The sequence below is a fragment of the Rhinopithecus bieti genome, unplaced genomic scaffold (assembly GCF_001698545.2).
Source record: "Rhinopithecus bieti isolate Rb0 unplaced genomic scaffold, ASM169854v2 scaffold_30862, whole genome shotgun sequence".
Classification (NCBI taxonomy): Eukaryota; Metazoa; Chordata; class Mammalia; order Primates; family Cercopithecidae; genus Rhinopithecus; species Rhinopithecus bieti.
Window position 1 is genome coordinate 104,274 of NW_016813281.1, and position 13,860 is coordinate 118,133.

General features: G+C 40.4%; 1 protein-coding gene across 1 annotated transcript in view; it reads right to left on the reverse strand.

Moving 5' to 3' along the window:
• The window catches only part of LOC108512630 (myotubularin-related protein 13-like), a 329,858-nt gene that overhangs the window by 44,473 nt on the left and 271,525 nt on the right, over positions 1 to 13,860 (reverse strand). The window contains exon 7 of the mRNA XM_017847959.1: positions 740 to 872. Within this exon, the coding sequence (XP_017703448.1) occupies positions 740 to 872 (133 nt within the window). The remainder of the gene's footprint in view (positions 1 to 739; positions 873 to 13,860) is intronic.

Genomic DNA, 13,860 nt, shown 5'->3' on the forward strand with positions numbered 1-13,860 from the left:
AAAAAAAAAAAAAAAAAAAAAAAAAACTTTTAAAGAAATTCTGGAGTCTAAAATTTTATCTAGTTTATATGAACTAATTTCCTAGATGTTAGATTATCAGTTGATTAAACAGCATATTAGAGATATGCTATTCTAGTTATAGCACTATTAGGTATCACTGTTTTGTTTTGTTTTTAGTTTTTATTAGGAAAATTTTTTTAACATATCCCATGAAAAAACAGAGGAAAAAATTATAACGAAACCCTGCAGTAATTGTCAACTTTGCAAATTACCAATGCATGGCTACATATATATTTCTACCCACTTTTTTTCTCTTCTCTACTGTATTATTTTCGAGCAAATCCCAGATGTCACATTGTTTACCCATAAATACTTCAGTGGGTATCTAAGAAAGATAAGAGCTTTTTATTAATAGAATCTCTACCATTATAACTTCTAAAAATTAATAATTCTTTAATATCAAATAGCACTGACTAGACATTTATGCCAAATGTGTTAAAAGACAATTAAAAGTTGCTGACAATACTATTCAAATTAAATACTTTTACACTAATCAACATTCAGTAATGGACAACAAAATTCTAGACTAGATTTTATCAGAACTATGACTCATGTAACAGCATAACTTTGTGAAATACCCCTATGTGGTTCAAAACCATTGTGCCATAACATTATGACTTATCGACAATAAGTGATATGTAGTTTAGGAATAAATAAAATTAACAAATGAAAACCTCACCTATATTTAAGAGGAAACATTAAAGATTCCAGGGCTCTACAAGCATCGCTAAGTCTCTGGAAACTTGCAGAATGGAAGAGAACCTTATTTTCTGTGAGGACTGCACAAAAGAGGCTGAGGACATTTTGAATTCCTGAAAACATAAGAGCAAGGACTTACCAAATGCATTTAATTTTATATGTGTTGTCAACAATCATAGACAGTATACACAGAAAGAAAAAGCCAGTAATTTTGGACTCTGAAGGAAAATACTTGGTTAAACTGTAAATTCCATGTAATCTATGAGTATTTGTTTTCCCAAATTTTCAGTTTTGCCTTTATTCTTCAAATCAGGTAATACTCATTGAACATATAAGTTGTTTGGAAATACACTATTACCTTCTTTTCAATTTCATCTCTAAGGCCTGTATTTAGGTTCCTGTTTTAGAATGCTAGCATTGTTCTAAAAACTAACCCCTGCAGAATCTATTTGTCTGACGTTACTAATACCACACCAGCTTTGTTGTTGTTGCAATTTGCCTACTATATCTTTTCCCATCTTTTAATTTCAGCCTTTCTCTACTTCTTGTAAACAGCATACACAAATGCTCTGCAATTTAATGATGGGGTTATGTCCTAATAAACCCATTGTAAAGTTGAAAAATCTTAAATTGAACATAAATCAGAGACTGTCTGTAACTGAAATATTTTAGTCTGACAACCTTTGTCTTTTAACTAGTTCACTTAATCCATCTATACTTATTGTAATTATTGAGATATACACTAATATATAGAGATATATGTGGTATCTTATTTTATGCTTTTTATTCTATCTTCTCTTTTATCTTTCTTTTCGATTTCTCCTGTCTCTTCTTTCATCCCCTCTGTTAGTATGGTATTTATAAACTCTTTTTCTATTTTTTTAGTGGCAACTCCAGAAAATACAGCATACATCCTTATGACATTGAAGTTAAATAAATACATAATTTCTTATTTTCTCCTGTTTATTACTGAACCAAATTATCTTTCTTTATATCACTTCAACTTTAATCATACAGATCCAGTAAAGCAAGAGTCCCCATTTGTTTTCTCAAGGTAAAATACTATATTTTCCCTTTATCATAGCTTATTCCTTCATGTGACATGCAAATTTCCTTAGTCTATTATTAATTGCTATTCCCTCTTATCATTTCCAACTTATCCCATGTGATACATCAGAATCTTTAGTTCAGATTTTAATCTTCGTTCATTTTGATTAATGTAATAGTTTCATAAGTGATTTTCCTAATCCAGTCCTTATTCCCTTCAAATCTACCCTCCAGATAGTTTCTAGAATAAAGGGAAAAAACTAAATAATGATTAAAGAAATCTAAATACATTTTCAAGTGGTTTTAAAGATTCATATTAAATCCACAAGAATAAATGCTACAAATTTTACAAAAAATATTCTTGTGGATTTCACATGAATTTTAAAAACCCACTAAGGTTTTGGTACACTTGAACAACAGTGGAAATGAATGAGCTAGCATTATATGTATCATCATGACTAACTCTCCCAAGTATAATACTAAGTGAGGGTAGTAAGGCGCATAATGATTATATAGTTGTGAAAATAAAATAAATCTCAGGATCCCCAAACCACCAAGCCAAAGGGAAGTCAAGCTAGAAACTGCACCAGGAAAATCTACCTCCTATTTTATTCCTAAATAAGATAGCTACAAAGATTAAAAAAAAAAAAAAAAAGGCTGGACGCAGTGGCTCACACCTGTAATCCCAGCACTTTTGGAGGCCGAGGCAGGTGGATCACTTGAGGTAAGGAGTTCAAGACCTGCCTGGCCAACATGGTGAAACCTTGTCTCTACTAAAAATATAAAAATCAGTGTGGTAGCAGAAGCCTGTAACCTCAGCTACTCGGGAGGCTGGGGCAGGAGAATCACTTGAAAGCCGGGAGGCGGAGATTGCAGTGAGCCGAGGTTGCGCCATTGCACTCCAGCCTGGGCAACAGAGCAAGACTCTGTCTGAAAAAAAAAAAAAAAGCTACATACGTCCCATACCTCCCTCACAATTTGCCCACAAGGAAATTCCTTGTAGACAAAGGACAGACAAAACTCAAAGTCATCCCTGTACTCCTATGAGACAAATGCGTATCTGATTGCTTCCTCTGCCCTATTATTTCACTAAGCCAGACTAAGGCTTAAGTGACTATTCCTCTATCTGCCACTAACATGTAAATTGTGTATTCAGTAAAAGGCTAATCAGAGACTCAAAAGAATGCAACCTTTTGTCTCTTATATACCTATGACCTGGAAGCCCCCTCCCCTGCTTTGAGTTGTCCCACCTTTCCAGACTGAACCAATGTACATCTTACGCATATTGATTGATGTCTCATTTTACAGCAGGTAGCTAGCCAGACATGAGCAGGGAAGGAGAGGACCCCCTCACTCCCATGCCACCACCAAGAACGTCAGGCAACCATCAGGTGATGGTCAGGTGATTATTAAACTGTCTCTCCAAAATAATAATTGGTCATAGCTGATGCCAGGGAAAGGCAGTCTTCCAATAGACAGAAACATCTGAAACTGGTGATCAGCAGCTTTCTGATAAAATCTCAGGAGTTGGTGAGTGGGCTCATGCCTGTGCACTAAGAGGCAAAATGGCAGAGTTTAACTGGTATATGACCCTCTAGGAACATCTGGACTGGTAAAGGAAGAATGCCTCTAGTGAGCATGCGTACAACTCCAGTAAACACATGGCACATGTGACCCCTACCAAATGCTGACAGACCTTTGTGCATGTGGAGTGCCCACCCCAAGGGAAGAATCCAAGGAGGAGAGATGCAAGACCCTGAACACATGACAATATATAAAATCCGGAGTCAAAGCTCTAACAGTGCACTTAATCTCTCAAGTCGTCTGCTTGGCCCTCTTCCAAGTGTACTTTACTTCCCTTCATTCCTGCTCTAATGCTTTTAAATAAACTTTCACTCCTGCTCTAAAACTTGCCTTGGTCTCTCACTCTGCCTTATGCTCCTTGGTTGAATTCTTTCTTCTGAGGAAGCAAGAATTGAGGTTGCTGCAGACCTGTATGGATTTGCTGCTGGTAACATACTTTGGTGCTGTGGCTTGGATACATTCCCTAATGTTAACATACTTTGGTGTCACGTGACTCCAATATGCTTCCGCAGTGGTAAGACATCTCTATGCCTCACCTTCTTTGGCTGGAGGTGTTTAACCCTTGTACACAGTTTTGTTTGCTCTTTTCATTCTCCTGCTTACTAACCAACCCCCAGAACAATTATTCTCAGCCACAGTGGCTCTGTTCCCCAAGCTCATCTCTCAGCTCCTGCTGATGGGTAGCTCACAGGGGTAGGAAGGACCTTGGAGTCCTTCCCAGGTAAGATCCTTGACCTGAGACACAAAGGCTCTCCTAGACAAGAGGCTCATGAGAGTGGTAAGGCTAAAACCTAAAACTGTGCAATGTCTGGGGTTTCCTCTGCTTTTTCAACTAAAATTGGCTCTTTCCCAAAAACCCACACCACCTATTCTCCTGTTTTCTGTGTATATTCTGAAATGGCCTTGTATACCCTCTGGACCGTCCACCTCGAGGCAAGTTAGCCTCTTTTGCTTTCACTTTGCATGCCATGTAACTGTTATTGGTACACCCTCAGCTCTTGCGGAATTTGCGCAGCAGCAAAAACATGGGCTCCCTTGTGGATATCTTGAGACTTATACTAGTTTTTACCCTACCAGCTCAGATGACCTCTAATCCTTCCTCTGTCTGTTGGCACACTGCTAGGACAGACATTAATTGGATCCCCAGTCAGCTCCTTATGACTTACTATATGCTTTTCGTTCCTGTTACGGTCCAGGGCTGAGTTTTCTGGTGGCTTCTGAAGTAGTTTCCTGCCTGCATAGGGCCTCATTCTAGCCCTTTAAGGACCCCATCTACCTGCTTTTTTTGAGTTAGCACCACTTCGGGAGGAGGGGAAATTCTTCCTTTGCCATTTGTGAATTCTTACATCAAGCCCTAAGTCCTCCAGAGGTAACATAACACTTTATGTTAAGAAGACAAATAAACGTTGCCCTCTCAAATCCAAGGGATGCTGTTTTTGGAAGCCTAAGAAAGGTTTCCATGATTATTCCTCTGGCTTCTTCCCACTTCCTCCTGGAGCTTCCATTTCTCTAATCATTTCCATGCCCTTCTCAATATTCATCAAGATCTTCAAGGTTATATTTGAAGGGAGGGAAGTTCAGCCCCCTTGCAGCAGTTAGCTGAAAAACAGGTTTCTTGTCTAGTTAGAGAACAAGGGAAATGGGAATCTGAGAAAAGGGATAATCATTTTGTTGCTAGAATGCTCCAAGTGAGAGTCACTGTAAGGTCATGGAAGCAAGCATATAGGATGGCCCAAGGCCGCCGGCACAAGAGACCCACAGGACAGAGACGGAGGTTGGTCCCAAGTTAACAGATTATCATTAGAACAGAGATGAAGGCAAGGTTAGGGGTACATAATAAGACCAGTTCATTCCAGAACCCCACGGATGAACAGGAGAGGGCTCTCTGTTTACTGTGGTATCTCTTCTGTGAAAAGAGGGTACTGAAGTTAAGGGTACATGGTAAGATCAGCTCATTCCAGAACCCTAAGGACAAATCGGGGGCATCCTATTCAGGATAATAGGAAGAGAAGATGCTTTTTTTCTTTTTTTCTCATCTATTCTCTCTTCACAGATGGGTAATTCCATCTTCATACCACGGGACACAACCCTCAGATGTATTCTCAAGAACTGGAAAAAGTTTGACTCCAAAACCCTATAAAGGAAAAGGCTAATGTTTATCTGTAACACAGCCTGAGTTGAATACAACTATACTCCAAGACCAGGAATCTTGGACAGAAAACCAAAATATTAACATAATCTATCAACTAGATTTACTTTGCCACCAGCAGGGAATATGGATAGAAATCCCCTATGTACAGGCCTTCATAGCCCTGTGAAACAACCCTGACCTTTGTTGGGCTTGTAAAATGGATCTAGTGATGATAGCTGCCATAGTCAGACAGCCCCCTCTGGTTGGTTCGGGACACTCCTTATTGGGTATACCCTGGTTTCAAGCCCCAGAAGAGCAAAAGATGACAGCTCAAACCCCACTGCCCCTTCTACCTCATTATATTCTAGTCTTCCAGGCCCGGAGCCCCTCCATATCCAGGACTATCATCTGGATACCACCCTCTTAGGTCACGCCCCCTTCAAGAGGCCAGTAGCCCCAGTGTACCCACTAGAGCCCAGACTCCATTCACTATGTAAGGCCTGAGCCAAATTACAGTAGAACTAGGGGAGTTTATGGAGGACCCTGACAAATACATCAAAGGGTTCTATAAACTGGGATTAACATTTGAACTCGGAGGGATTTCTCAGTCATACTAGGGCAAATTCTGTCTAAGGGAGAAAGTGATTCCATTATGGAGGTGGCCCAACAATTTGCAAATCCAATTTATATGACTGACCCTGGTGGCTACCCTGTAGGAGTCATCACAGTTCCCCAGGTTGACTCCAATTGGGATTACAATACCCAGGGAGGTATATGGGGAAGGAACCACGTGTTCCTCTGTCTGGTAGAAGGGATAAAAGCTAGCAGAACAAAGGCTGTGAACTATAATACATTGGCCTTAACAGATCAAGGTCGTCTTGAAAACCCCATCACTTTCCTAGAGAGGCTACAAGAGGCCCTAGTGAAACATACTAACCTAGACCCAGAGACATCAGAAGGGCAACTGGTCCTACAGGACCATTTCCTAACTCAGGCAACCCCAGATATTCAGAGCAAACTCCAAAAGCTACCATTGGACCCCAATACCCCTATGCCCGACATTCTCAAAACAGTTGCCTTGGTCTTTTACAACAAGGACCAGGAGGAAGAAGAAAGGGCTCAGGAAAAGGAGAGGCAAATGGAAAAGTGGCAGCTCCAACTATTGGCTGTCTTAGAAGTCCACCAGCTCCCTCCAATTTGCCTTAGGAATATCTTCCCAAATAATCGCCATTGGTGTAAGAAGCCAGGCCACTGGAAGGCCAACTGCATCAATGGGACAGATGGGAAAAAGCCTTGCATGGCTTGCCCCCCTCCACCACAAACCTGGCAACTGGGAATAGGACTGCCCTGAGGGCTGGAGGGCTCCTGGGAGAGAATCCCTGGCCTTGAGCTGAAGTGGCCTACAATCCAGCTGGCTCCCAGATCAAACATCACTATTGAAGGGACAGAGCCAAGGAATACTTTGGATGTGGCAGGTAGGACTATAAGTTTTCTTTTGGACACTGGAGCAGCCTACTCAATGCTTACGTCTTTTCCTGGGCAATTATCCTCCAAATCCTGCCAGATAATGGGGATAAATGCAGTGCCCATAACCAGGAGGTTTACTCCTCCTTTGTGCTGCCTATCTGGGGGAACTGTCTTTTCTCACTTGTTTTTAGTGATGCTAGAATGTCCCATACCCCTTTTGGGAAGAAATATTTTATTTAGTCTAGGGGCTCAGTTAACTTTTCCTCCAGGGCAGACATCCCTTTTCCAACTGCAATCTTATGCCTCAAGGAAACCACACACAAGAATGAACTGCCCATGGACTGTCTCATTAATCCAGAGGTCTGGATATGTTCCTACTGTCATATATAACATTTAAAAATGTTAAAACTGCAAAACAGTTAAAATTATTGCTTTCTATATATTTTTATTATTCTTTAAGTTCTAGGATACATGTGCAGAATGTGCAGGTTTGCCAAATAGGTATACATATGCCATGGTGCTTTGCTGCACCCATCAAACTGTCATCTACATTAGGTATTTCTCATAATGCTATCCCTCCCCTATCCCCTGACAGGCCCAGGTGTGTGATGTTCCCCTCTGTGTCCATGTGCTTTCATTGTTCAACCCCCACTTAAGAGTGAGAACATGCGGTGTTTGGTTATCTGTTCCTGTGTTAGTTTGCTGAGAATGATGGTTTCCAGCTTCATCCATGTCCCTGCAAAGGACATGAACTCAACCTTTTTTATGGCTGTATAGTATTCCATGGTGTATAATGTGCCACATTTCTTTATCCAGTCTATCACTGATGGGCATTTTGGATTGGTTCCAAGTCTTTGCTGTTGTGAACAGTGCTGCAATAAAAAATATGTGGTGCATGTGTCCCTTTATAGTAAGAATATAGTAGATTTATAATCCTTTGGCTATACACTCAGAATGGGATTGCTGGGTCCAAATGGTATTTTTTCCCCGGTTCTAGATACTTGAGGAATTGCCACACTGTCTTCCCAAGGGTTGAAACTAATTTACACTCCCACCAAGAGTGTAAAGAGTTCCATATTTCTCCATTTCCACATCCTCTCTAGCCATCTGTTGTTTCCTTTTTAATGACTGCCATTATAGCTTGGCATGAGACTGATATCTCTTGTGGTTCGATTTACATTTCTCTGTGGACCAGTGATGAAGAGCTTTTATTCATGTTTCTTGGATGCATAATGTTTTCTTTTAACAAGTGTCCTTGTTCATATCCTTCACCCACTTTTTTGATGAAGTGTTTTTTTCCTTGTAAATTTGTTTGAGTTCTTTGTAAATTCTCAATATTAGCCCTTTGCTAGATGGATAGTTGGAAAAATTTTCTCCCCATTCGTAGGTGCCTATCACTTGCTGAGAGTTTCCTTTTGCAATGCAGTAAGCTCTTCAGTTTAATTAGATCCCATTTGTCTATTTCAGCTTTTGTGCATTGTCTTTCGGTTTGTTTTAGCATGAAGTACTTTGCCTATGCGCCCTATGTCCTGAATGGTATTGCCTAGATTTTCTTCTAGAGTTTTCATAATTTAAAGACTTACATTTAAGCCTTTAATGTACCTTGAGTTATAAGGTCAAAGGTAATTTGTATAAGGTATAAGAAAGGGTCCAGTTTCTGTTTTCTGCATATGGCTAGCAGTTTTCCCAACACCCTTTATCTCTACCGGATCCCTTCCCCATTGCTTGTTTTCTGTCAGGGTTTTGTCAAAAATCAGAATGGTTGTAGATGTATGGTGTTATTCTTCTGAGGTCTCTGTTCTGTCCCATTGGTTCATGTATCTGTTTCTTGCTACCAGTACCATGCTGCGTTTTGGTTACTGTAGCCTTGTAGTATAGTTTGAAGTCAGGTAGCATGATGTCCTCCAGTTTTGCGTTCTTTTGCTTAGGATTGCCTTCAGCTATACCGGGCTCTTTTGTTGGTGCATATGAAATTTAAAGTAGTTTTTTCCTAATGTCTGTGAAAAAGTCAATGGTAGCTTGATGGGGATACATCTGAATCCTATAAATTACTTTGCCAGTAATTGGCCATGTTACATGATACTTGGATTCTTCCTATCCATGAACATGGAAGTTTTTTTTTTCTGTTTGTTTGTGTCCTCTCATGTCCTTGAGCAGTGGTTTGTAGTTCCTCCTTGAAGGGTCCCTTTACATCCCTTGTAAGATTTGGTATTCCTAGGTATTTTATTTCTCCCTTTTAACAATTGTGAATGGAAGTTCACTCATGATTTGGCTGTTTGTGTATTACTGGTGTATAGGAATGCTTGTGATTTCTTTATGCTTTTTTAAAAACTAAGAGAAGAAACAAAAAAATACACATATAGTCTATTTACCCACAGATTTGCCATTTCTAGTGTTGTTTGTTCATGCGAAATCAAGTTATTAACTGGTCTCTTTTTCCTGCAGTCTTAAGGATTTCCTTTGATTTTTTGTTTTTTTGGAGACATAGTCTCACTCGATCACCCAGGCTGGAGTGTAGTGGTGCGATCTTGGCTCACTGCAACCTCTGCCTCCCAGTTTAAAAGACCCTTCCAGCTTAGCCTCTCAAGTAGCTGGGACCATAGCTGTATGCCATCACATCTGGATAATTTTTGTATTTCTTTGTAAACATGGGGTTTCACCATGTTGGTTGTGAACTCCTGGGATCAAGCGATCCACCCACCTCAGCCTCCCAAAGTGTTAGGATTACAGGTGTGAGCCACCACACCAGGCCTTCCTTTTGTATTTCTTATAGAGCAGGTCTACTAGCAATAAATCTGTTTTTGTTTACTTGAAGATGTCTTCATTTTATCTTTGTTTCTGAAAGATAGTTTTGCCAGAGACAGAATTCTTGTCTCACATTTTTCTTTCAGTGCTTTTAATACGTCACATCAATGCCTTCTGTCTCCCATTCTTTCTGTTGAGAGACCCACTGTAATAATATTATAGTTCTTTTGATTCATATTGATGAATTATTTTATCTTGCTATTCTCAAGAGTTTGCTTTCACCAGTTTCACAATCATGCTGTGTCTACATGGGGATTTTTTTACTGTTAACCTGGGCTTCATTGTGTTTCTTGGGTCTACAGTTTAATCAATTCAACAAATTGTGGAAAGTTTTTGAGCATTATTTCTTCAAATACACTTTTCTAATCACCCCCACATCCATCCAGTGGAGATGCTCTGTACCTAAAAGGTAGTATTGTTTCAAAGGTCTCTGATAATCTGTTATTTTATTTCAATCTTTTTCTCTATGTTCTTTATACTGGATCATTTCTCTTGGTCTTTCACCAAATTTTATTTTTATTTCTGACATCTCAAATGTGCTGTTAAGCTCAGCTAGAGAATTTCTGTTCCAGTTATTTATTTCGAGAAAGGGTCATACTCTGTTGCTCAGGCTGGAGTGCAGTGGCATAATCACAGCTCACTGCAGCCCCAGCCTTCTGAGCTCAAGTGATCCTCCTACCTCAGCATCCTGTATAGCTGGGACTAAGGGGTGCACCACCACACCCAACTAATTTTTTACTTTGTAGACATGAGTTCTCATTATGTTTCTCAGGCTGGTCCTGAACTTCTGGGCTTAATAGATCCTCCTGCCTCAGCCTCCCAAAGTACTGGGATTACAGGTATGAGCCACAATGCCTGGCCTGTTTCAGTTATCATACTGTTCAATCTATAATATCTATTTGCTCTTTTTCAGTTTTTACTTCACTACTGAAATTGCCTAGGTGTTGAGCCACTCTCATTATATTTTGTCTTAATTCTTTCAATATGGCTACCATTAATTCTTTTAGCATATTTATAATAGCTGATTTAAAGTCCTTATCTGCTAAATCCAGTATGTGTGTTCACTCAAAGTCAGTTAATACTATTTTTTTTTCCCCTGAGTATGGGTTACACTTTACTGTTTCTTTGAATGCCTCTCGCTTTTTGGTAAAAATTGAACATTATAAATAATATACTGCATTAAATTTGAATTATTTTTTCCTGAAAGCCTTTTTTTTGAGTGGGGGAGGGTGGTCACAGCTTTAAGCTGCAAAATGTGCTTGTGATGTTAGGCTGCTGATGTCTCATTTAAAAATTTTTATTGTTTAGCTTGGCTTCCTAGGGGTTATCCCTGCGTTTGCATGGTCCACTTGGTCAGTCCATAATTTGGGCAGAGGTTGTGCTCAAATACCTTGAACCAGGAAAGCTTCTATGTACTGCTGACCAATTTTGCATGGGTTGAAGCGCGTTCAGTTTATCCAGATTTTAAGTATGCTTTCAGTTCCAGCTGAGTTTTATTGGGTCTTTCTGCACATTTGCATAGTTTTCCAGGCAGTCAGGGATGTATAGAGACACTGTCTAGTCCTTCTAAGACTTTCTCCTCTCCACAATTTCTCTGTTAAATTTCTGGCTGATGTGTCACTAGCCCCAACTATGACTGTAATTCAGACAGACATCTGATGTTTTTCTCCTTTCATCTTCTACTGGGTTCAATACTTATATTGATAATGATGCCATGGGTTTTAGCCCTCTACCCCAAATAAATTCCACTCCATCTGGCAGCAAAGCTGGTTTGCTACCCAGCCCTACTCTGCCACTACCACTCTCACTGGCAGAGATGGGACGTAGGGGAGAGGGGGCAACCACCAGATAAGAATGCTGCAGACTCCTGCTGTTTTTACACAAAGTTCTAGCATGAAAAAATGTTTCTTTTTCTTTTTTTTTTTTTTTGAGACGGAGTCTCGCTCTGTCGCCCGGGCTGGAGTGCAGTGGCCGGATCTCAGCTCACTGCAAGCTCCGCCTCCCGGGTTTACGCCATTCTCCTGCCTCAGCCTCCCGAGTAGCTGGGACTACAGGCGCCCACCACCTCGCCCGGCTAGTTTTTTGTGTTTTTTTTTTTAGTAGAGACGGGATTTCACCATGTTAGCCAGGATGGTCTCGATCTCCTGACCTCGTGATCCGCCCGTCTCGGCCTCCCAAAGTGCTGGGATTACAGGCTTGAGCCACCGCGCCCGGCTGAATAAATGTTTCTAAATTTGTCATTTGCTTTTGGTCAATTACCAGAGCCCTGAAATAGTTGTATTCAACAATTTTGTCTAGTTTTATACTGGTTCTTTGGGGGAAAGGATTTGCTAAACTCTTTGTACTGTCTTTGGTGATGTTAGTTTTGTTCTCTCAAATTTTGTCCAATTTCTCCAATGAATACTTAATATTTTTCCTGCAACTAAAAAGCAATCTGTAGCAAGGCACTTTAAGACCATGTAAATATCTCATCTCTCATCAAAATGCCTGGCTAGATTGAGCATCTACTGATAATTTCTGCCTGAATAGATCTTTACTATAATGATTATAGAATTATTTTCCAAATCCAGCACTCACTCTGTATTTACCAGTCAGCACTTGGCATTCTACATAGCAAAGTCCTCCCTTTTTCTCTACTTACTTGCTCATTCATTCATTCATTCATTAGCAGTGTGGACTCATGAATACCTATTTTTTTCCTAACAGTCTATAAGTCATTACTATCCTTAATTATTCTGGTGCTAAACATGTCCTAGATTTATGCAGTAGGAACCCTTTAACTTAGTTCCTGCGTCCTTGAGACAGAGCTCTTTTCTTTTTCCAGGCTCATATTGTACCTACCCTGTCCTAGCCCCAATCCAGCCATTTCTCCTAAGAGTCCTGGTTCCCTTTGGTGAGAAATGGTATCAAAGACCAAAATTTTAGGTGTTAGGGCATGTGTTAGATCATTTTTACTGGGGTGACTTAGCTTCTAGGCCACTTTTGCCTATAGATGGAGCTAGGAAATATATGCATGTACATATATACATACACATACATACATGCGAATATATACATGCATATATATTTGAGAAATCCTGAGTCTATGCCATTACTTTCAATTCCATTCCATCCCCACAGGGTATTCCTCACTATTCCAATTCATATTTGTATGTTCCTTCTTCCACTGAGAATCCTGGGTCCTAATAACATCAACATACTTATTCATTTGCTAAGTCCTATATTACACATATAAGAACTTCAGAATTGTTTCAGCCATTTCAACTAAAAAAAAAAAAAATGAAAATGGAGTTCACTATTTGTTTGCAATTCTGTTCCCAAAACTGTCCAAAGTTGAGTTTGTACAGTCAAATACTCATAGGTTACTAAAGTAACTTAGTTTTCCCTCTTCAGTGTGGTTACATTATTTGAATGACAGTGGAGTTTGTTTACATATGCTTTTACTTTTAAGATAATATTTTCTTTCTTTTCCTTTCTTCTCATCCTAATTTTTTTATATAAGACACAAATAGGCTATTATCAAGATGGCCGAATAGGAACAGCTTCAGTCTCCAACTCCCAGCGCGAGCGACACAGAAGAACGGTGATTTCTGCATTTTCAACTGAGGTACTGGGATCATCTCACTGGGGAGTGCCAGACAATCGGTGCTGGTCAGCTGCTGCAGCCCGACCAGCGAGAGCTGAAGCAGGGCGAGGCATTGCCTCACCTGGGAAGCGCAAGGGGGAAGGGAATCCCTTTTCCTAGCCAGGGGAACTGAGACACACAACACCTGGAAAATTGGGTAATTCCCACCCCAATACTGCACTTTAAGCAAACGGGCACACCAGGAGATTATACCCACCCCTGGCCGGGAAGGTCCCACGGCCAAGGAGCCTCCCTCATTACTAGCACAGCAGTCTGCCATCTAACCGAAACGGTAGCAGCGAGGCTGGGGGAGGGGCGCCTGCCATTGCTGAGGCTTAAGTAGGTAAACAAAGCCACTGGGAAGCTCAAACTGGGTGGAGCTCACAGCAGCTCAAGGAAACCTGCCTGTCTCTGTAGACTCCACCTCTGGGGACAGGGCACA